Source organism: Thamnophis elegans, chromosome 2 (genome assembly GCF_009769535.1).
Source record: "Thamnophis elegans isolate rThaEle1 chromosome 2, rThaEle1.pri, whole genome shotgun sequence".
Classification (NCBI taxonomy): Eukaryota; Metazoa; Chordata; class Lepidosauria; order Squamata; family Colubridae; genus Thamnophis; species Thamnophis elegans.
Genome location: NC_045542.1, coordinates 13835005 through 13858296, shown reverse-complemented (window position 1 = coordinate 13858296; position 23292 = coordinate 13835005). Strand labels below are relative to the sequence as shown.

Below are 23292 nucleotides of genomic sequence, written 5' to 3'. Positions count from 1 at the left end.
ATTGTCATTGTACAAAATAAATACAATGAAATTGGTTCGTACCATTCGTACAGTACCGTTGTAACTTTGAACCATCACTAAATGAACTGTTGTAAGTCAAGGACTACTTGTATAGTTAAAACTAGCAGTGATGGGAGTTGTATTTGAGCAAGACCCGAGAATCCACTCATTCCTGTAAATTCAGAGTGTACTCCCTGGATTATTGCTAGATTTTAAAAAGAAAGAACAGAGAAGATGTTGGACAGAAATTCCAGAAACACCATCAATTTCATGGAACTGATTTTAAAGCAGCCACTGCTTGTGGCAGACCTTGCTTTCCAATGGATTGTTGCGTCAATAAATAGCAATAGCAGTTAGCCTTATATACCGCTTCATAGGGCTTTCAGCCCTCTCTAAGCGGTTTTACAGAGTCAGCATATTGCCCCCAACAACAATCCGGGTCCTCATTTTACCCACCTCGGAAGGATGGAAGGCTGAGTCAACCCTGAGCCGGTGAGATTTGAACAGCCGAACTGCTGAACTGCAGTCAGCTGAAGTAGCCTGCAGTGCTGCATTTAACCACTGCGCCACCTCGGCTCTTTTTGAGGGAGACACTTGATACATAGTGCCCTGATGTATTGGGAAAGCGAGCGTTAAATACATTTGTGCAATAGTGCATAAAAATGAAAACATTTCTTACCAGAATAACTTTTGTGTTCATCATTGAAAAAATGAATGGAAGAACACATACAGGATAGAATAGAATAGAATAATTTATTGGCCAAGTGTGATTGAACACACAAGGAATTTGTCTTTGGTGCATATGCTCTCAGTGTACATATATGTATCCACCATCATACTGTTCTCTTTCAGGATAAGCAATGTTAGGAACCAAAACAAGCTGACTCAGTATGATATATTCCCATGTATTATTTTTTTTTATAAATTTGTTACCTGCCACAATAGAGCCACAAATTTTAAGTTAGGCAGAGCTACGGCCTTAATGGAAGGTGTCTTAAGATTTCAACTTGCTGACTTGGAATCAGACTCATCTGCACATCTCTGAAATTATTCAATGGGTCACTATATGTATGTATTTTTTTTCCTTGCCAATACTAACCTGGTAAAGTCTTTCGTCTATTTATGACTGTTAGACTTTTTTTTTTTTCATTTTAGGAGATAACAGATAATCCTTGACTTGCAACTGGTCTTTTAATGACTGTTTGAAGTTATAACGGACTTCCCCAGATTTACCCATAACCTCTTTTTGAAGTTAGGACAGCTATACACATTCTGCAATCATATGACTGCATTTGGGGCACTTAGCAATTGAATCACCTTTATGATTGATTTTATAATTATAATTATATTATAATCAAATTTTAAATGTTATTGTTAATCTTAATTGGGTTTGTTTTTTGGATACTCTAATTTTTTTAAAATTTGTAATATTTTTTTTTTGATGTTGTACGCTGCCCTGAGTCCTTGGGAGAAGGGTGGCATATAAATCCAATAAACAAACAAACAAACATGATAGTTAGTGGCATCCCATGTTTACATGACCGCAATTTGCAACTTTTTTGCCAGTTTCCAGCAAAAAAGTTTCCATTAGAGAGAATGGCCTTTCTTAAGGACTGCTACCAAAAATAAATAAATAAATAAATAAATAAATCAGGTGTAGTCATATGGTACCTTGGCATACGACTGCAATCTCTTATGACCATAATTCTGGACTTAATTACAGTCATAAATTGAGAACTATCTATACAGAATTATGATGGTTGAGAACCTGTGCCCTAGGTAATTTTATATAAATTTTCTTTGTTGGATCTTTATTTCCCATTATAGGAATTTGTGATCACAACACTGAAGGGACTTGGCTATGTGACTCTGATGTGTGGGGATGGCACCAATGATGTGGGGGCTCTGAAGCATGCTGATGTGGGTGAGTGTTCATTCATTTAAAGATTGTTGTTTTGATGAAAACCATTCCTGTTTATTGTGAGCTTTAATTGTTTAATTATTAACTTTCCATGAATTGGGATTTTTTTTAAAAAAGATACTTTATTTTGAAGTGATTCATGCATTCATTGGAACAAGCATCTGAGAAGCATTCTAAAATGTGTTGCTGTAAATTGTACGTTATCTGCTGACTAATTATAGTCTAATTTATTCAATTGTTCCTGTCTTTTAACTAATTGGACTACTTGATTAAACATTTAGTAGTATTTCTTCCCAACTAATTTGTTATTGATAATTCTGCGAGGTGAATCAATTAGTTTGATTAAAAGTCCCATCAGTGCGAAGTTAAACCAATCATCCTGTTTAAATGTATTTATTTAAGGAATTTATTCATTGTATTATATTTATATATTTATATTATATTTATACAACCAAATCAAATTTGTATTTATGCTTCAAAATCTTTGTTTAAAAAGGTCAGTTTCCATATTTCTGCATTTAATGTAGTTTTTTTATTTCATATTCTATAAATAATAGCAGACAAAGCATGTTAAATATTATTACTATCCATGTTTCATGATCATCGGTTTCTGAGCCATTAAAACCTTCATATTTTGCCCTGTTTTCATCTGCCCTGAAAACAGCTCACGGGAGCACGCTTGTGTCATCGGGGATATGATTCATTCTTGCAGGTGTGGCTCTACTAGCCAATGCCCCGGAGCGGATCCCCGAGCGCAGAAAAAAGCCTCGTGATGGAGTAGCTGATGGGAGACCTGCTACCTCCTCTTCTCTTGCTGCCAGCAACATGAGGCCCACCTCCCGAGCTGCCAAACAAAGGCTCATGTCTCTTAGGGAGGAGCAACTTGCTGTACAACGAGTAGGTTGTTAGTTCTCTTTTACTTCTCTTGTCTCTTGCCGCTAGCCTCACTTATGCTTTTCCATATCTTTTCCTTTGTGAACTGCCGGGGGGGATGGTGGTGAAAGACAGAACTTCACCTACAAATCCTTATTCAGCGCAGGTATAAACAGGACTCAAATAAATTGAAATTGTAAGAATTCCAGCTCAGCACGGCTGGAATTTCTGAAATTCCCAGTGCTTTTGGATTAAACAGGTCTCGTGCTCTTGTCTTTCTTTTTCCTGAAGAACAGCTGTTTTCCATATTGGGGTTTATTCTAGAGATAGAGGTAGTCCTCAACTTATGACTGCTCGTTTAATGATGGACTGGAATTGAAACAGCCTCAGAAAGGTTGCTTTTTGGCCATCACACAACATTACATCACCAGTCCCCACAGTCACATGATCGCAATCTAGATGCTTGGCAACCTGTTTGCATTTATGGCCAATTGCAATTGTGTGTTTCCTATATGCATTCTCTGTTGGCTTCCCCAGAAAATTAATGGGGAGGCCAGCAGAGAAATTTGGGAGTTGTCCCTGAGGGCTGGCTGAAAGAGTTGCCTAGCGGAGCTGAATTCCTATGTTGGGACGCGTAAACAGAACTCAAATTCTGAAGATATTGCACCCTGCTGAAGAAGTTCTTTCTGCACACAGAGGAGAGCTGAACTCTTTTGGCAGGCAGCTTTGTCAGCCAGCTGCCAGGGACAAGAGGAAGTCAAAATGCATGCAGAGAATGTAAAGACAGGGCAGTTATAGTAAGGCGCCTGAGATGCCTTGGGGACAGGGTTGTACTGGGGGGCATGGCGCAGGTCATTTGTAAGTGTCTCTCTGCTCAGGGGCTGAAAATCCTGCTTGGATTTTGGTAGGGGGAAATACTAGCTCCTGAACAGAGCCTCCTGAGGCACCCTACATTCCTTACTTGGGACTTGGCTTAAGATAGCTTAACAACCACAGTTGGCAGTGCCAGGATTGAGCAAAGCAGTTATATGAGTGTGTCATTTAATGAATGTTTAACTCAACTATCAAGATTCTGATCCAAATTATGGTTGTAAGTTGACGACTACTTGTAATGCTACAAATAGCTTGATGGGGAGCTTGCTGTGCATTGAACAAGGATGTTTCCTCCCCCCCCCTTTTTTTTTCTGGCAGGAGAGAATCAGCCAGGTGCTAAAAGATTTGGAGGAGGACCAAGTACCCATTGTGAAGTTGGGTGATGCCAGTATTGCAGCTCCATTCACCTCTAAACTTTCCTCTATACAGTGCAGTAAGTATGAGAAGAAGGAAGTCTATGCTTAGAGTGGAACATAGTGCACTTAAAGGTCCACACTTCATTTTTATAGCAGTGGCACATATTCATTTGGATGTTTTATAGTGAAAAATAGATAGTAACCTGTTGTGACTCAGCAGATGTCTGCTGTGAGTCTTTTCGGGATACAAGATTCATTATGCAGCTGGGGCTTGTTAGAGGCAGGTTTGGAGATAAAAGGACGGATGCTGCCACACCCTAGTTGCAGGAGTCAACGTTCCTTTGTGCGTACAACATTGTTTGATTCACTTGGATAAGTGCTTTGGTGTTTCCTGTAACCCTGATTCAAGGCTACACTGGAGAAGTGCATTGCTTGTAAGAGTTGTTTTGTTTTTCATTCCGTTATCGAGTCAGAGACTGTATTTATGTTATTTTTGGGCTCGAAGCCAGTTTGAACTGAGAACTGATAAAGTTCCTTTTAAGTTTATTTGTATTGCCGTTTGTTAAGAGCCGTGAAGGGGGGACAGAACAGTAACCGGTGTGATTTTATTTTCATGTTATAATCAGCAGAATCCTGTCTGCTGAAGGAGACTTTTATCTCTTAGGTTTATGTTGTGCATCATGACTTAGAAAACCTAGACTGAGCCCCTTAGAGAAAATGCAGTGAACAGAGCACATCTGGAAGGAAAAAGTGCCATCACCTTCTCTGCAATTCCAGAGGCCTTTCTAGACTGAAGGGCAATGAAAAAAAGCAAAGTAAACAGTCTTACGCAGAAACCTTCTCTCTCTTCTGCAGTCTGCCATGTGATCAAGCAGGGCCGATGTACACTGGTCACCACGCTCCAGATGTTCAAGATCTTGGCATTGAATGCGCTCATCTTAGCTTACAGCCAGAGTGTCCTTTATTTGGAAGGTGTGAAGTTCAGTGACTTCCAGGCTACGTTGCAAGGCTTGCTCCTAGCTGGCTGCTTTCTTTTCATCTCCCGATCCAAGGTATGATAGAAAAAAAGATGCCTTGTTGCAGGTTGGAGGGGAAGATAGGAAATGTGATCCGAGGAGTAGGCAGTAAGCTGGCTATAAAGTTTGGTTCTGTGGCATGTTCTGTGGCATGTTCTGTGGCATGTAAGGATGCGCACAAAATCAAAAGAAAACGCAGGTAACTGTTCTCGCTTACCAAATCATGCATTCAGTGATCGGTCATTGAAGTTGCAGCCATCACAATGTCCCGATCACCATGTGTTTGCAATTTGGGTGTTTGGCAACCAGTGCATAATTACAATGGTTGAAGCACTGCACGGTCACATGGTTGCCATTTCCAACCTTCACGGCTGGCTTCTGACAAGGAAAGTTGGGGAAAGTAATCAGGAAGTCACAAGTCATGTAATATCACATTTAAAGGCTGCAACTGGAACTGACAATTAAGATGCCCTGGTCACATGTCATCACAATTAATATTGTGCTGCTTAGAGATAGAGTTGCCAGTTCCTATTGCGGTTGATAAGTGAAGACTATTCACATTTTTTCCAGTTAAGAGCCAATAACCCCAAACCATATTTCAGGAACTGAAATTTAGTTTCAGTGGAACAAAATTCAAAATAGTTTGGAAACATTAAACCAACTCACCCACCCCCATAGGAAACATTGTACATACATACTCATCTACTGAAAAGTAAATGTTTAGATTAGAATTTATTAGCACTTTGATCAGGAAATAGATTTTTTTTTTTTTTTTTGCTTGTGTGTGTGTAGCGGGGGTGGGTGGGTGTCCTTGTCTATCTCAGACATACTCTCATCAAAATTAAATGTGTTGTTCATTGCTTATATTTTTCCTTGCATATAACTATAAAACAAGATTGGCTACTGCAATGATTTGGTTGTATAAAGTTGGGGGATAAAGAAGCATCATCAGGAACAGTATCTTTGAAACTGACACATTTTGTTTCACACTCAACAAAACTACAAGTTTTGCTGTGAACTTGAAACCTTTTGAAATGCATCTTTTGCTTCATGCTGAGAGCATCCAAAACATATAATCCAAGGCTGATGGTTTCAAGGTCATTTTCCACACAACTTACCTTGGGCTAGTCTCCCTCTCTCAACTCTTGGAAGAACGCAAGGGCAAACCAAAATCTTCCACAAATCTTACCAAAAAAACTACATAGTCTTTCTAGGCCAAGAGTCTCCAACCTTGGCAACTTTAAGACGTGTGGACCAACTCCCAGAATTCCACTGGCAGATGAATTCTGGGAGTTGAAGTCCACAAGTCTTACAGTTGCCAAGGTTGGAGACCCTGGTCTAAGTAGTCTCCAGGAGTCAAAATTGACTTTGGAAACAGATGAGAACTAGTTTACAGCACTTCTGTGTGTGCAATGTTCAAAATGGATTTGAAACGGCAAAGATAGGCTTCCTTTTGACTTCTGTGTCTTAATTCTTCCACCCGGTTGACAGGCCTTATTCTCCTAAGGGGGTCATTTTTCAAAGTAACCATCCTACAGGATGCTTCCCAAGTGAATAATAGTCAGGCTCCAAACTTCCTGTAGAATTCTAACCCTGACCTGTTTCTTCTTCTTTCCAGCCTCTGAAGACACTCTCCCCAGAGCGCCCACTCCCTAATATCTTCAATCTGTACACAGTTCTTACAGTGCTGCTACAATTTATGGTCCATTTTGTCAGTCTGGTATATCTGTATCGAGGTGCACAAGCCCGCAGTGAGCCCAAGTGAGTGCTGTTTGGATTTAAATGAGGGTGTTAAAGTAAAGAAGTAAAAATACCAGAGTTGGAAAGAAATATGGATGTTCTCCAGATATGTGGCCTTCAGATCCCAGAATTTTTAGTAATGTTTTCAGAATTCTGTGAGTGGAAAGTCAGGTCATCCAGAGGATACTAAAGCATGGAAGGGCTGAGAAAAAAATATTCAAGACTCTTTCTGTTTCTTTAAGGAAAGAAGACTTTGTGGATCTCTATAAGGAGTTTGAACCCAGTCTTGTGAATAGCACTGTTTACATCATGTCCATGGCCATGCAAATGGCTACATTTGCCATTAACTATAAGGTAAGATGTGCTTAGTTTTTATAATTTCATCATTGCCAATACCTATCTCCTGATTCATATAGTACTAGGACCTGAGGTTGCATTTCAGGTCTTGCATTGCGTGTGATATGCAAAGTAGTAGGTGCTATGATAAAACCAAATTTTAACAGGGCATTAGAGAAAAAAATGTCTGATTATGCCAAGGGGAACAAGGAGAAATTTAACTATTAGTATAGATCAGTGGTGTCAAAGTCATGCCGTTATGTGATGTATCACAACTTTTTTCTCCTTCGCTGAAACGGGTGGACATGGCCAGCGTCTGGCCTGTGGGCCACGAGCTTGACACCCCTGGTATAGATCATATGGATGAACCCATTTTGTAGTTTGAATGCTATTAATGGTTTTGGCTGCTGATTTTAATTTGGGTGCTTTTTATTTTCGTGCATTTCAATTATTAGCCGTCCAAAATCATATACAAGATATGGAAACTGGGATCAAGCCCAGATTTCAGAATGTTGAAGTGCTTTGTCCTATCTTAAGTGGAATGATTCTAGAAAAATAAAGAATTTATTATAAGTAGATTAGATGGTCCTGATGGCAGTTGCATACATAGTAAAACTCCTGAGCTTTTACAGAACTCTCATCTAATCATGAAAGGAGTTCAAAGGTGCCAGCAATTTCTCAGCCCTATTTGATTAAGATAGGTTGGATGCAAACTTGCACTTTCACCTATAAGCAAAAAAATGTGCTCCCATGTTATAATAAAGCTCACAGTGAAGGTGAGGCTGTTATCACATGTAGCCACAGCATTATGACATGAAAATACCCATTAGTATTATAAGAAAAGTCTTTTCAAATGAATTATATCTTGATCAGCAGTAAAATAGATAAGCTTTTATTGGTATATTGTTTCTACTCCTAAATTACTGATATGGTTTGGCCTTCTTTCCATGCCTTTGGTTTATTTATCCAGGGCCACCCATTCATGGAAAGCCTAAGGGAAAACAAACCTCTGCTCTGGAGCATCATCATTTCAGGATTAGCAATTGTCGCCCTTTTGACTGGCTCCTCCCCAGAGTTCAATGAACAGTTTGGACTTGTGGATATTCCAATGGAGGTGAGTAAGCAAGACTTTTGCTAAGCATATCCCCCACTATCCCTTTTTTCCAGTTAGTTGTAGAAATTAAAGGGGGTGGGTGGGTTAAAAACTCTACTGTTAACACTGGGTTTGAGAACTTCAAACTTTTTGAATTGGAGGTGTTTTAATGAGTACTTTACTTCCAGCAAATGCAAAATAGTCTCAGGGGACTAGAAGGTCCACAGTGTTATGATTCTGTAAACTACTGAATCTACTGCTTGGTTATAACTTATCTTAGTTTACTTGAGGCAGGGACTTGGGAGAACAAAAAGGAAACGGGGTTATTTTTTGTTTTTGTTCAGGGCAAATTATAATTGAGACTAGATATGATGTGTTTGTGGGGAAGAACTGAAAATTAGACACATATAGTAAGACCAAGTCTAGGTAGCCTTGTTTGGGAATAGGAGTTGCAGGCTTAGCAATGTAGTGAACAGCAAGAACTGTAGATATAGTTGGAAACATTTAGAAACCTTATATTGCCTAGCCCTTAGCTAATTATGTTTTTAAAACTTGAGTTAATTTCCCATGCAACTACCGGTAATAATGAGTTAAAAAATATAACCAAAGGAAGGTTGTAGCTGTATGCTGCTTATAGTTACCAATAATGGATTTCTTAGTAAATTTATGAGTGGGATAGATGACCAGCTTACTAAATTCCTTGCTTATTGGAGTTTGGTATCAAATAAGCAGCAAGATCAGCTCCCATCATTATTTCAAGACTACAGAACAGTTTTCATACCAGGCTTGATACATACTAGATTTGAATGCAATAGGAAAAATGTTCTTTCTTGGACTTTTTTGGTGCATCTTCTTTATTTTTCTATTTCAGTTTAAACTAGTGATCACTGGAGTTCTGGTGACCAACTTTTTCATTGCTCTGCTCATAGACTGGATCCTGCAGTTCCTATTAGGCAGCACAAAGCTCAAAGTGCCTTCTTGAGACTCTTTCTTCTCCCTTGGCAGAAGTGAAGTGAAGGACAGTCAGAAAGAGACGCCATCGAAATGCAGCACTACGAAAGGAATATTTATTCTTTGATAGCTGTTTTATTCCAGTTGGGGACTGGCAAGCAGATTTTTATTGTGTTAATTCTGGAAACCACAACAAAAGTTGTGCAAGGGCCTACATTAATCTTCACAGGTCTGCCAAACGGAGCAGCAGTTGTTAACCTTTGTACTGCCTCTTCACTCCTCCTAGAAAGGTGGTCATGAGATTTGATAATAAAATGGCAATCAGTGCATTTTGGAATATGCAGGAATATTTTTCTTTGATTTAATATATTCTTAGTTCCTGCCTCCCTGTATGAAATCTCGGTGTGATGGTCATATTTGCAATTTTTAAAACAGATTTCTGCCTAAAGAAGGTTGCTGTGGAGCAATATCTTTCATTTTTCATAAACATACTTTATTGGCAGGAATACATGTTTCAGATTGTTTGAAAGAGTCAGAAATAAGTACAGAGATAACTTTTCTGGTAGAGTAAGCCTCTTATTTTTTAAACATTTTTTTTCAAAGAAAGTAGATATGATGTTTGGAAAAACTGTACAAAAGTAGTGCTACTCGTACCTATAGCAAATTATAATAGCAGGATTATACCAGTTTCAGCTTGTAAAGCAGTGTCCCCCCAACAGCACAATCCCTTTGAGGCAGGCACTTCCATCAGCTTAATTGAGTCAGCTTGACCACCCGTAAGCCCCTAGTGGCAAGAACTCTCAAGGAAATAATGGATGCTATGAAATGGTGGGTGGGAGTCTCGCAGCTGCAGTTCTTTCAACTACAAAACTGTAGTCATACTATAGAAAAGCAAAAAAAATATGGTTACAAAAAAGCAAGATCTCCATATTCAAAACCAGAAGGACTCGCAGCTCAGCTACAATACATGAATACATTTGTAAAGAAACGACACATTTGATTTGGCTAAACAAAATTGTTTGGCTCTGATCTGAATGGGACAAGGATCCAAGTCTGAATTAATCTTTAAATTAATGAAGAGGTGAAATTTTGCTCACCTCTTTCTCAATATCAGCAAGAGATTTGATGTGGAAGTTTTTAAATATAGAAAGTGCCTAGAAAATAAAAACAAATACAATCATTAGCCAATTAATCTAGACTAATTTATAGAAATTATTTCTATCAATATTGCGAAAATTTTAAACTAATTTCTGCACTAAGTAGATTCAAGTGCTTTCCATTCTTACAATTCTTTCTTACTCCAAAACAGCTAAACATGTTTTCTAATTAGCAACATTTAACTTAAATGAATTAGGTGAGAGAAAGCTCACTGAAGTTTTCTGGTAAGTTTTTAAAAAGTAAGATAGCTGACAGCACTCCACCTGATAAGTTGCACTGTTTTTTTCCCCAGTATGTTATCTGTATTTCGTCAACCAGTCATTCTTTTAAATTATGTTTATTGGATTTTTTAATATAATATACCATCTGTGCTAAGACTAACACTTCTACAATGCTGGTTGGGAATATTGTGAGTAGTAATTTCAAGTTGGAGAAAGCCAGACATTTATCAATCTGGAAATGGAACTCAAGACTATACCATTGGGGTGAGGAGTTATTTCCATACATATCTACAACACCTTCAAGCTACTTCCAGTTTGGAGATCTCTTTCTAGAAGCTGACTCTATTCTGGACTGACACGGCCCAGGGAGAATATTTTTTGCAAAGTGTCATTTCCAGAATAATGAAGTTTGCATCAGGAAGGAATAGATATGTGTTTCTAGAAAAATCTATAATTTTCATCTATTTTTGTCCTTTACACCACTGTTACATGACTCTAACAGAAAATACTTACAGTGGCACCACGAGTGACATTGTTCTCAAACTTAGGATGCAGAGTAAAAGGGACCCCATCTATGGCTAAGAAGGAAACACACACTCAGGTTCAGATTTCCCATGGGAAAAGTAACAATATTTTAAAGTGGGTGATTATTTACAGATCATCAAGGTGGCACACAACAAAGCATAATACTGTAGTGAAAGGTTAAAAATGTTACGATAGTAAAGGGTTTAAAATGTTATAAAACATAACTAAATATTTATAATTCAAATACCCACTTTACAGAAATACCTTCATAGATTTTCTAAACCCAAGAAAAAGCAACACAGAAGACTCTTTCCCCGGTACTGTACAAGAAATCACTCTGCAAAAGTAATATTTTCAAGAGGTTACTCTGTCAGTACTTAGAAAATGTGACATAATTCCCAGGATAAATATCTAAGTGCAATAACTGATGCACAAAATGTAGGAAGCTGCATCACTATCTGCAACTCATTTCAATAGAATTCCAGAAAGCTGCAAAACAGGCAACTCCAACAATAGAGGTAGTCCTCAAATTATAACACTTCAGTGACCATTCGAAGTTGCAATGGTACTGAAAAAAGTGACATGATTGTTTTTCCCACTTATAACCATTATGGCATCCCCATGGTCACGTGATCAAAATTTGGATGCTTGGCAACAAATTTGTATTTATGACAATTGTTGTATCCTGGGGTCATATGATTTTGCAACCTTCTGACAAGCAAAGTCCATGGGAAAACCAGATTCACTTAACAACTGTTACAACTGCAGTGATTCACTGTGGCAAGAAAGGTCGTAAAATGGGGCAAAATTCTTAACACTTAACAACTTTTTCACTTAGCAACAGAAATTTTGGTTGTCAAGAACTACTGTATTTAATAGGCCAAGAAAATAATTGACAATTAGTGTAGGTTTTTTTTTTCAATGTTCAATTACTATATCATGCTCCACTAATCAAGCTGTCATCCTTAAAACCGACCTCTTATAAGATAGACTGCCTCCAGAAAGGCAGAGGCTGGTGTCAGTACTGCTATGAAAAAAATCAGGAGTAATGCAAAATTAAAAAGCACTATAAAGTTGATCTTTCAAAGAGTGCAACTCCTTCCAGAACACACTGCATCCCAGCCCCCATGCCAATTATCATTCTGGTCTGGATTAAATGTTATTTTGTTTACTTTGTTATAAGGTCCTCATAATGTAGGACCTTATTAAATGTAAATATGACTAAAGACACTAAGCACACTAAAAGCACCTAATTCCAAATAAATCTCCAGGCGCTTCATATGCCAAAGCACATATAAAAGCATGCCTGAGTCTATCCTTCTTTAGTTCACATTTTAGGGATGTTCCAGTGGCTTTCCAGAAGTTAATCTGAAGTAGAAGCAGGCATGGTGTGCCAGTTGAAACAAGCCTAGATTAAGAGCAGTATAATCCAGATAGGTCTAGAGTTAAAAGGACTCCCAATTTCAAAACTGCTTTCCTCCTGTAGGCAAAAAAACCATATCCTTCCTGCAAAGGTATATTAATCTTTAACCATAGCATCAGTTCTATCCTGACAAATATAAACAAAGCAGGCATTACTGGGCTATATATAACAAAAGTTCACATTTCACCTTAATTATAAGGGACAAATCATGCCAAATTTCAAGAAAGAATAAATATACCCATTGGAACATTTCCTGAAGTTCAGTTCTACGCTTCTTTCTCCCATAAAAGCAGAATACACTTCACCTCCTTGAACAGAAGGTACTTACCTGAAATACCATAGGCATTTGACGTATCATATATAGATTCATTTTTCTTAATGGTAGTTTGCCTTTTGGAACCAATAGATAGAGAGTCTACACTGAAAGGATTAAAATCAAGAAACACATAGTCTGTTAGTAGATTGTGAACTGTATTGTTTCAATCATTTCCCAGAATCTATTAGCTTTCATAGGTGCTTGCAGCACCTTGAAAAAAAATCTTTGCTCTAGCAATAATTGTAAACATAATTCTTCCCGAGGAAGGTAAGAATTGCACAGTACAAAAATTAATTTAAAAAATTAAAAATAAAAAGTGAAACATATTATATCAGAAAAACTATATATTCATTCAACAGAATAATGCACTTATGATACTTAAGACACTCATGACAGAGCCAAAATAATTATTGATCCCTGTATTCATCAGAAAAGATGTGTTTCTCCTCAAAGTACTATCTTTGGTATGAGATTACCTTGCATGCACTGAGAATGTGGAAATAAAGACTATTGAAAGTGAAGACACTTTCTTACATAGAAGATCTGAAATATTGTAAATACATTAGATAGTCCTCAATCTAAACCATAATTGGAACCATTTGTCTCCCAAAGACAAGGAGGAGTCCTTTCAGCAAGCAGCAGCAACTTGCAAAATTCCCTGTTGGCTTCCCCAGTTATTTTCTTGGAAGCCGGTAGAGAAGATGCCAAATGGTGATCATATGATTATGGGCACTTGGCAACCTGTCCTTAACTACAAACAAATTGCAGAGCAGCTAAATTGCAATCACATGACCAGAGGAGTGGTGGGCAACATTTGGTAATGGCCAGAAGTGCACTGTAGGCAATAAAGCGGTTTTTGGAGGCCATCATAATTCCAGACCATTGTTAAAGGAACAGCCTTAAATCAGAACCACTTGTAACCTTCTCCTTTTGTCACTCTCCAGGAACAGAGTCAGGGTCTTTGCAATAGACAGTTTCTTCTGCCATGTAGGCTTATTCATGTGAATAAGGGTTGTAAAAATCATTGTTAAATCCATAAAAAAGCAAGTTTACTGGAGATAATATTACATATGGGGACACAGATTATATGGTAAAACTAAGAGGATGACTCAACAGAAACAGAAGTCCTAATCATATTGGCAATAAAAATACAATGAGACATGCAATAGAACAGAGGTAGTTCTTTGACTTGGTTTGCTTGACGAGAGTTTGAATTAACAAAGGCCTTGGAAAGAGTGCTTTACAGTCTGTAAAGCAGTTCCAACTATTACAAATATTGAATCAAGCACAAAGACAAAGACACACATACACACACCAATCATGTGATTGCAACCTGGGTGTTTGGTAACCTGTTTGCACTTATAACTGACTATCAAGTGCCTCACAATCATGGGAGCTCCCATGGGTGCTGCCAAAGAATTTCGGCTTCAGACGTGCTTGCATAGAACTGAAACCCTTTGTGTCTGCTTCCCTGGAGTTAAAATCCTTTGTGCTTGCTTGCACCAAGCTGAAATTCTTTGGCAGTGAGCTCTTTCAGCCAACTCCTAGATGAAAGGAAGTTGAAATACAAGCAGGATTTTCAGCCCGACTGAAGAAGCAGCACAGTAAGGTAAGGAGCATGGAATGCCTCAGGAAAACAATGGAGACTGGGAGGCCCAGTGCAGGTCACACACAAGTGTCTCCCCATTGTCCTGAGACCCCCCTGCATTGCTTGTCTAGGACTCACTTTGCTTAACCTATGAGAATGTTTTAACAACTGCAACAGGGAATACTGAGATTGCCATCATGGAGCAAACAGTCACTTGATATCTTGCTTAATGACCACTTCACTCAGCAATCAAGATTACAGACCCAATTGCAGTTGTTAAATGAGAACTACCTGTAAGCATTGATAAGTTTCTGCTTTTTTTTTGTAACTCAGCACAAAAACTTACTGATCAGATTTGTACTGGATACAAAATAATTTTTTATGTGTATGCTTTACAAATCCAACATTCTACTTTCTGGGCAATTAATATTTGTAGTAATTAATTTATTTATTACTTGTTATATTTTTTGCCATAGAAACTATAGCCCATCTTCTCTTGTACTGTTAGTTCTATAGGACATTGCCACTTGTTGCCCTTTTTATCTAAATTTCCAGAGCACTCCAATAACTTTTATTTGCAATATTTGCTAGACAATCAGGATAAATCTACCCCTATATGTAACAAAATTCTGGTACATTATGTGCAAGCTTTGCCCACAAATAGTTATCAACAATTACTGATGTTAGGGGTTAACATTTTACTGAACATATTTTTATGGGTCAATTAACTACTGCCACTTTTACACAACTAGTATACCTGAGCTTGTCTTCATCAGAGGTATGACATGAGGTTTAATTAATTATGAGTGTAAGTTTCACTAACTTTTAACCTAGTACACCATGTAAAATTATCCTCACTTTTCTAAACAGAATATCTCGTTTCTCTCTATTGTTCTGCATTGTTTAATCTAAGAAAAATTCTAACATGGGTACTTCCAGAAGTAGACAAACACTGGTTATTTCTTTCTTCATCTAGTATTCTGAGATGCAATTGCAACAATCCTAGAAAGCGTCTTCATGTTAATAAATCTCTTCCCAACATGGCTTCAGATCCTGTCTTTCTGATTCTGCTATCATCAATCTTTTTATAGGCCTTTTTCTTTAGTCCTACAAACCCACTCAAGCTGCTTTTTGCCTGATGACAAAGTTATCTTGGTTCATATCTAGTCTGAGAGATGGATAAACTATTGGAAGCAGCCAGCAGTATCGTCACATGGCATAATGTTTTTACATTTTACATTAGATATGTGTTCCTGGAAAAAAAAATGACAAACCACCCCACAATGTATACATTCTATTATATAATGAAAAATGATCAAAACTTACTTTGCTGTTTCTAATGAAAGCTGGTTCATTTCTAGACTGATGCTCCTTGGTTTGGGAAGGGGTTTAGGCTTGTTTATGTGTTCCTTTTTACACCAAAGGGCAAAACCACTTATTTCCCTAGGAGGGAGGAATAGAAATAAAAGATTGTTAAGTCCTTCAAAGCTCTGACAATGTGTGAGAGCAGAGGGCATGGATACTAGCAATACTCACCCAATGCGTATGTAATTTGGGATCACTTTGCTCTTGCTACTTAGCATGACATCACACACAGCTGTTTCTGCCACTCCCATTGGTATCAGCTTGATACACAGCCTCTTCTTCTTAGAGACTGAGGTTTCTATAATAGGAGATAGAAAAATAAGGCTGCAATCAAAGGACATTGGAATGACAGGTATCCTGTCTTCAAAAGTAGGAAACTATGCATCCAAGAAAGGCCCAGATACAAGCTAAACATCATTTTTTTCATCGATAATGCTTGAACACAACCCCATTTAATGTAGAAAATCTGTACATTATTCCATGAAGGCTATTTTACATCCACCTCCATGTCATTTCCAAAGGTGTATATAAGTACATCAGATGCTCTAAATTAAGATTCCTCTTTTTGCAATGGGGGAATGCATTTTAAAAATTAGCACTATCCTGCAATGGTCATGGGAACACAGTAGGAAGAAGTTTTGGCTTATTTTCTGATTGGAGTCAGTAAAATAGAGGCCTTCAACCTAGATGTTTCTTACTTAGAGAGAGTCCTCGACTTATAGCCATTTGTTTAGGTACCAAGGTTATGATGCTGCTGAAAAAAGTTACTGGATTTATGACTCCTCCTCACACTTATCCTTAAAGCTTCCTGGGTCACATGGTCATAATGTGGACGCTTGGAGACTGAGTTGTATTTACAACAGTTGCAACAATCGAGAGAGTTCGTGTGATCACCTTTTGTAAACTTGCAGACAGCTTCTAACAAGTAATGTTAATGGGGAAGCTGGCAGGGAAGGTCAAAAATAATGGTCATGTGATAATTTACTTAATGACCATGATTATTTGCTTAATGACTGTGAAAAAGTCATAAAATTGGGGGCAGTCACCAGATGCCTCACTTACACTGATTAACAACAGATCTTCCAGACTTAAATGTGGCCTATAAATCATTTGAAAAATCATATCAGGATGCAGGTCTTTTGTTGATGAATATGTGCATATGGTCTTTTTTGTCAAAAGTTATGGTGCTCTAAGGGCTACCTAAGAAGGTCCTGCAAACCTACTCTTAATAAAAATAGCAAATTATTTGAAAATTTACTAACACAAACACCCAAAGTAGAATATTTAAAGCATCAATTGTTTTCACATGATGCATGTATATTTATTTAATGACAAAGACCAGCCAAACGTATTATAAAATGCTACACATATGGAAGATGCATGCATGCATGAATAGATGCGCATGCACACACCCACACACATTTGAAGATGGAAGGGCTCTTCCAACTGGCTTTATGGAAATGATTCAGGAACAGAACAAAATGTATCTAGATATGGACTAGACTAGCAAACTTCATTTTCAAATACTATATAATTTAGCATGTGAGTTATAAAATAATACTCCTATAATAATAATAGTTCTCCATCTATTATAGCAATAGCAGTAGCAGTTAGACTTATATACCGCTTCATAGGGCTTTCAGCCCTCTCTAAGCGGTATACAGAGCCAGCATATTGCCCCCAACAACAATCTGGGTCCTCATTTTACCCACCTCAGAAGGATGGAAGGCTGAGTCAACCCTGAGCCGGTGAGATTTGAACAGCCGAACTGCAGAACTGCAGTCAGCTGAAGTAGCCTGCAGTGCTGCATTTAACCACTGCGCCACCTTGGCATATTATAGTTTGATTTTTTTGGATAAGGTTTTTTTTTGCTAGAAATCACTATAAAAAAATTTCAACTACATAATAATCACATGGTAAGCTTATACATTTAATTAAATATATTTATTTCCTAATGATATAATATTCCCTATATTTCCTAATTTTCCTATAAATTAAAATTAAAATAAATTACACACAAACTATGTAAGTTTAGTAATTATTCAATTAGCATATGACATACAAGTTTTTGTATTTTTTGCATACAAAATCAATCTCCTATTAAAAAAGAATAAAGATTAATGAATGTTTGCCACAATAACGAAGTTCGAATGTTTGCCACAATGACAGTTACATTGGAAATAGATTTGGGCATTATGTTCATTTATACGATTCACCATTATAGCAGAATAAAAAAAATCCAGGGGCAACACCAAATGTTGCTTTATCACAGCAACTGGGAATGGTAGAAAAAGGAAACTAAATTCATGACCACTCACACAGGTAGTTACAACTTATAATAGTAACTGGGACGGGAAATCTGGTTGTAAGCTGTTACAGTTGTAAATCAAGGCACCCACATGACTAAGTAATTTTCTGGCTTCTTTTATGACTGTGATTAAGTGAACCCATTCATTTGAATGTGGATTTTTGCCAGAAATTGGCCCAAAATACTGTACAGTCATATGACTGCAGAATGCCACAACCAATCATAAAGGTGACCTTCCCAAAATGCCATCAAATGACTGCTGCATACAGCACGACCATTAACAACTTCTGGGAGTGCTTTTTGGGGCTGTAAAGCATCCGCTGGGAGTGAATTATGAGCCATAAAGCATTAATTCAGTGGCCACTGTAACTTTTAACAGTCATAAAATGACTGGTCATAAATTGAGAACTACCTGTAATGCAGTGGTGGGTTCCGGATCCTGTTGCAACCGGTACGCTGCAACGGGACCCGGCGTCCACCACGTGCAGGTGCGCAACATGCGCATGCATACTTACTGCCCGCGACGCTCCAGCTGCTCGGTGGAGCATCGCACAGGTACCGTATGTTCCGTGCGCGTAAGCCCCAATCAGCTCAAATACAGGTAAGGAGGGCGGGTGGGTGGGCCTTCCGGAGCACTGTACCGGAACGGTACCTGGTGCTCCCAGCAGGCACCAATACGCCCATACCGGGGCGTACCAGTTGTATCCCACCACTGCTGTAATGGAATCAAACACAAATGTGTACAAACAGATGGGCTCCTCTCACTTTAAGGAACAGAAGCATAACAATAATCACAGCCATTACAACATCTTTTATTAGAAAATGAAAATAAGCCCCATTAGAAATTCTATTTTAGGTCACATTTATTTTAAATTTTCTTTCTGAGACTTCATTCATGATTTTCCATATTTATAATAATTATAACTTGCAATATTCAGTAGTTAGTGCTACAGGTGAGCTATTATGATTGCACATGGCTCTTCCCTGTGCTACATGCCGCTGTTTAGAAGAAAACATATTAGACTGCTATAGGTTTTGAACAAAACAGAATAAAATGAGCCAAATAGCCAGGCAGACTCACTTAGATCCAGAAACTCTTTAATATACATATATCCAGAAGGTAGTGGTGATTTCTCACTCAGGATTACCACATCATATAATACATCCCCAGTTGGATTCTGGAAAGAAGCAGATACCAAAATAGTCACCAACCACACTAACTGCACCTAACCTCAATTTCAACCTCCTCAACAAAGAGTCCTTCTTACCAAAGCATCTACAGATACAGTAAAGCAGAGGTAATATCCATATTTTTGTGCAAATCCTTTTCCAAAGTTAGCAGGTGCTCCTTCCACAGTTGTTGTGATCTAAAAAAAATGAGCAGGGTTTTTTTTTTTTGGGGGGGGGGGGGAGAGACTTTTATGAAGCAAGGCAAAAAAGCACAGGCAAGAATTCTCCCAATACAGGTAGTCAAGTTACGAATGTAATAGAGCCTTCCCATTCTATTCATTACCCAAGGATTCATGGGAGCAAATCTCGTACCTTAAACTTCCTCCTTTCGCCCATGCACTCACTAATCGAATGTGTGGTTCGTTAAGTGCACATGAAGTATTTCATGGTGGAGAAGGTCATGAGGGGCGTAGTGAGCAGACCACTTGCTTAAGACCACCCAAGGCCTCCCTGATCCACTGAAATACCTCATGCTCCCCACAATCACTCCCCCCCCCATCCAACCTGCCACGCTGGGTCACAAAGATCTAGCAAGCTATCTCCTCTCCAGCCTCTCAGCTGAGTGCACCCCTCGGGAACTCTGTTTTGATGTGCACAGGCCTCATTTGGCACTTTGCAGTCCAAAAGGGAGCTCCAGAGGGATGGGGGCGGCCCTCCAGAGTTCCTTTTTGGCATCTGCAGGCACTTTGCAGCACAAAACGGGGCTTTGGATGGGCAGGTCTTGTCAGCTATGGAATTCCAGCCCCATGGTGAGATAGGCAACAAATAAATTTAACATATAAAATAAAATCTGACAGGACCTATAAGGAAAGCCTTTTTTGCAGGGTGGATAAAACTTGACGATTTTTTTTTTTAATAAAATGTTTTTGGAGTAAAAATCTATCTAATTATAGTTTTCTATTTAAGCTACATTAATAATTTAGTTTATTCAGCATGAAATGGAGCTTAGTTATGTAGAATGAGGCTGTATATTCTGCAATATTGGGACTGTCAGTGAGTCAAAAGCGGGTCAGAGGAGGAGCTGTTGCAGGACAGAGATGACAAGTTGCTTTCTAAAAATTATGATTTAAATAGAATTGATTTAAATCAAGACTTTTTACTAGTGATTTAAGTTGACTTGATTTAAATCAAATCCACCCTGCTTTTTTGCCATGTCCCCCATCCTGTGGAATATGCTTTCTCTGGAGGGGAGGTTGGTTCCCAACCCTGTTGGGCTTCCAAAAGACCCTCCAAACATGGTTTTGTTTAATGAGCTTAGTGATCCTGTAGTACAGTGGGGCCTATAAGATAATTATACAGTATGATTATTAACTGATGCACTCTCTGAATACAACAGAGCTGCCAAAATCCATGGACTTCACATGGGACAGTGACTCCCAGTAGGAGTCATCACTATGAAATGATACCAATGGATGGGCAAATTCAACTTTAGGAAGAGGTGTCTAATGTTTCCCAAAGCCACACTATACAAAGCTTTGTACATGATTACCAATATTCTGAATTAAGACTGAAAGCATACTAGTACATAGTTTACTGGCTCCAAAATAACAGTTCTCCTGCAATGGCTAGACTGACCCATCCACAATACTGCCATGACATTCTAGACCAGTTGCAGCCTCCATAAATTGCCTCATTTAGAGGGCATTGATTTGATTTGATTTGATTTGATTGTATTTATATGCCGCCCTTTTCCCCCGAAGGGGACTCAGGGCGGCTCACAATTCAAATCAGGGAAGGGGGTACAGACAAAAATAAAAATGAAACATAACAATGCATAATTTAAAAACACACAACAGTCATACCATTCGAGACGGGGGCAACAGCTCTTTAGCCCCAGGCCTGTCGGAACAGCCAGGTTTTAAGGGCTATGCGGAAGGCCTGGAGGGTGGTGAGGGTTCGAATCTCCACGGGGAGTTCGTTCCAGAGGGTCGGAGCAGCCACAGAGAAGGCTCTCCTCGGGGTAGTCGCAAGTCGACACTGGCCGGCGGATGGAATTCGGAGGAGGCCTAATCTGTGGGATCTAATCGGTCTAGTGGAGGTAGCCCTAATTGGATCTGCTTACTAGATCCAATATTTATCAGGCAGTTATTATATTACAGCTACTCATTCTCTGAAGCATTAGTCTGACATGTCCCAGACTAATATCCTAGTGGCTTCCACATATGATTAATGGCTTGGATAACATCCCTGGCCTCAATCTTGAGACCTGGCATATTGCTGAACGTTGTTGGTGATCTGACATTTCATTCCTGTTAAAGAAAGATTTCCTCCAGCAATCTATATAATATCGGGGAGAGCGCTAACCATGGGACACCCCATCCTGAAGGAGCCAAAGGCTGCAACTCTCTGAAGACTGCAGCAATCCTCTCAGGAAACACCCAGCTCTTGTGGATCGGGAATGGAGCCATTACCAATCACGGGTAGGTGGTTTATTATTTAGCTTCATTCATCGGGAAAGAGGTTCAATTTATCGTTTCGGGGGAGGGGGTGTGTCCCCTTATCGCACCCCCCTTATTGAGAAGCCCTGTTTTAAAACGTTGGTAACCTTCAGCGTATATAACAAATGTTATTGGTTTAAAAACTGGCAGGCAACCAGTCACTGTTTGGCTCAAGGAAGCTGTACTAAGCAGTAACAAAAACCGCGTTTCTGGGTCTGGAAATCTCCACTGAAGCTTCCGACTTCTTCAATAACTCTTCCTTCTTCTCTTTCTCCCCCCCCCCCCCGCCTCCCGCCGCAGCCCATTTTTAAAGAAAGGCCGGCAAAGCCGGGAAAGAGGAAGCCAGAGCGGTGAGAAGGGCTAGCAAAGTAAAGTCAATAAATCGGAATTAGCTTCCCTCCTTTCATTCGAGCCTCCCTTAAAGGAACGGAAGACGGCGAGCCTCGCCCGAAGAGCGCTTGCCCTCAGAGACGGGCAAGGAGACGAGGCTGCTTTTCTCACCGGAATCCAGCCAGCAACCGGCACATTAGACGAAGTCCAACCCAGCCCGGTGAGCGGTACAGTCATGCCAGCTCTAAGACGGCTCGACCTTTTACGGATAAATAGTTAAACCATCCGCGAACAGCAACGTCCACCGTCGCGGGCGGCGAAAGAGAAGGAAAGTCCTCTCGAGCTTTTAGACCCGCCTCTCAGAACCGACGTGAGGCACCGCGTTTATAACGGGGTCTTCTCCGATTGGCGGGCCGCTTCCGCAGGACCATCCAATGAAAAGTTTGCGCTTGCTTTGTTTAGTTTCTCTTCGTCACAAAAGCGGGAGAACGTTGTGCGCACGCGCCAAGGAGGATCTTTGTCTCCCCCCCACCTTTTTTTTTTTAAAAAAAAAAGTCCTACTCGCTCTTTGGTCTCACTTTGAATTTAGGAAGAGCTCATTAAAGCAGAAATTCTGGAGTTGAGATCTTTAACGTTACTGACCCGAATGCTAGAGGGAGGCACCAGCAAGTTTAAGGGGACCCAGCTTAGATGTTTGGTTTGTACTTCAAGTTTTACAGACAAGACCTAGATCAGTGGTTCCCAAAGTGGGATGACTTAGGGGGGCGCTAAGAGGTAAGGGGGGCGGCAGGGGGGTGCTAAGAGGCAAGGGGGGGGCGCTAAGAGGGCGAGGAAGAAAAGATTGTGTATTGTGTTGGCTGCAGAGGGCGTCGCCCCTAGGTTGGTAGCTTCCCCTTAGCTAATTCTCAGATGGAAAGGAGAAACTTGCCGAGCAGAAGATGGACTGTTTAAAGCTCATCAGCACGGGCAGAAGGACGAAATTACCTAAACAAACCTGGAAATAGCTGCGGGTTTCCCTTTAAGCAATGTCACCACCCTCCCCTCCAATCACCCCCTTCCTCCCAGGAGAGGGGCGCACGCCGCTTCAATCGCTGGCCCCCCAACATCGCTTGGCTTGTGAAACGTTTTTTTTTTAAAACGGTCGGTGGACGGGGAGATCTTGCACAGTGTTGTTCGGGGGGGGGGGGACCCACCAATCTAATTCTAGTGGAACCCTCAGTGATCGCTTGCA

The 23292-nt window shown here is 39.5% G+C and overlaps 2 protein-coding genes across 2 annotated transcripts in view; one reads left to right on the top strand and one right to left on the bottom strand.

Annotated features, from left to right (window-relative positions):
• Positions 1-9498, top strand: part of ATP13A1 (ATPase 13A1) — a 36228-nt gene extending 26730 nt beyond the window's left edge. The window contains exons 19-26 of the mRNA XM_032209472.1: positions 1828-1924; positions 2634-2818; positions 3986-4100; positions 4879-5075; positions 6658-6800; positions 7022-7133; positions 8086-8229; positions 9080-9498. Coding sequence (XP_032065363.1) covers positions 1828-1924; positions 2634-2818; positions 3986-4100; positions 4879-5075; positions 6658-6800; positions 7022-7133; positions 8086-8229; positions 9080-9190 — 1104 coding nt within the window. The 3' untranslated portion in view covers positions 9191-9498. The remainder of the gene's footprint in view (positions 1-1827; positions 1925-2633; positions 2819-3985; positions 4101-4878; positions 5076-6657; positions 6801-7021; positions 7134-8085; positions 8230-9079) is intronic.
• Positions 9499-9630: 132 nt separating this feature from the next.
• MVB12A (multivesicular body subunit 12A) lies at positions 9631-22424 on the bottom strand. Its single transcript, XM_032209473.1, has 9 exons — positions 22233-22424; positions 19332-19430; positions 19145-19241; positions 15927-16053; positions 15717-15833; positions 12815-12906; positions 11052-11116; positions 10257-10313; positions 9631-10040 (listed from the first exon to the last, which is right to left on the bottom strand). The coding sequence occupies exons 1-9, from the start codon at positions 22296-22298 to the stop codon at positions 9978-9980; spliced, it is 783 nt and encodes a 260-aa protein (XP_032065364.1). The 5' UTR covers positions 22299-22424; the 3' UTR covers positions 9631-9977.
• Between the last annotated feature and the right edge of the window lie 868 nt (positions 22425-23292).

What these genes read in the sequence shown, in the direction of transcription:
- MVB12A (XM_032209473.1), bottom strand. Translation starts at nt 22,298, where the DNA reads ATGACTGTACCGCTCACCGGGCTGGGTTGGACTTCGTCTAATGTGCCG. An exon ending in CGGTTGCTGGCTGGATTCCG is followed by an intron (nt 19,431 to 22,232) that starts GTGAGAAAAGCA and finishes CATTTTTTTTAG; the next exon opens with ATCACAACAACTGTGGAAGG. An exon ending in CCAAATTACATACGCATTGG is followed by an intron (nt 15,834 to 15,926) that starts GTGAGTATTGCT and finishes CCTCCCTCCTAG; the next exon opens with GGAAATAAGTGGTTTTGCCC.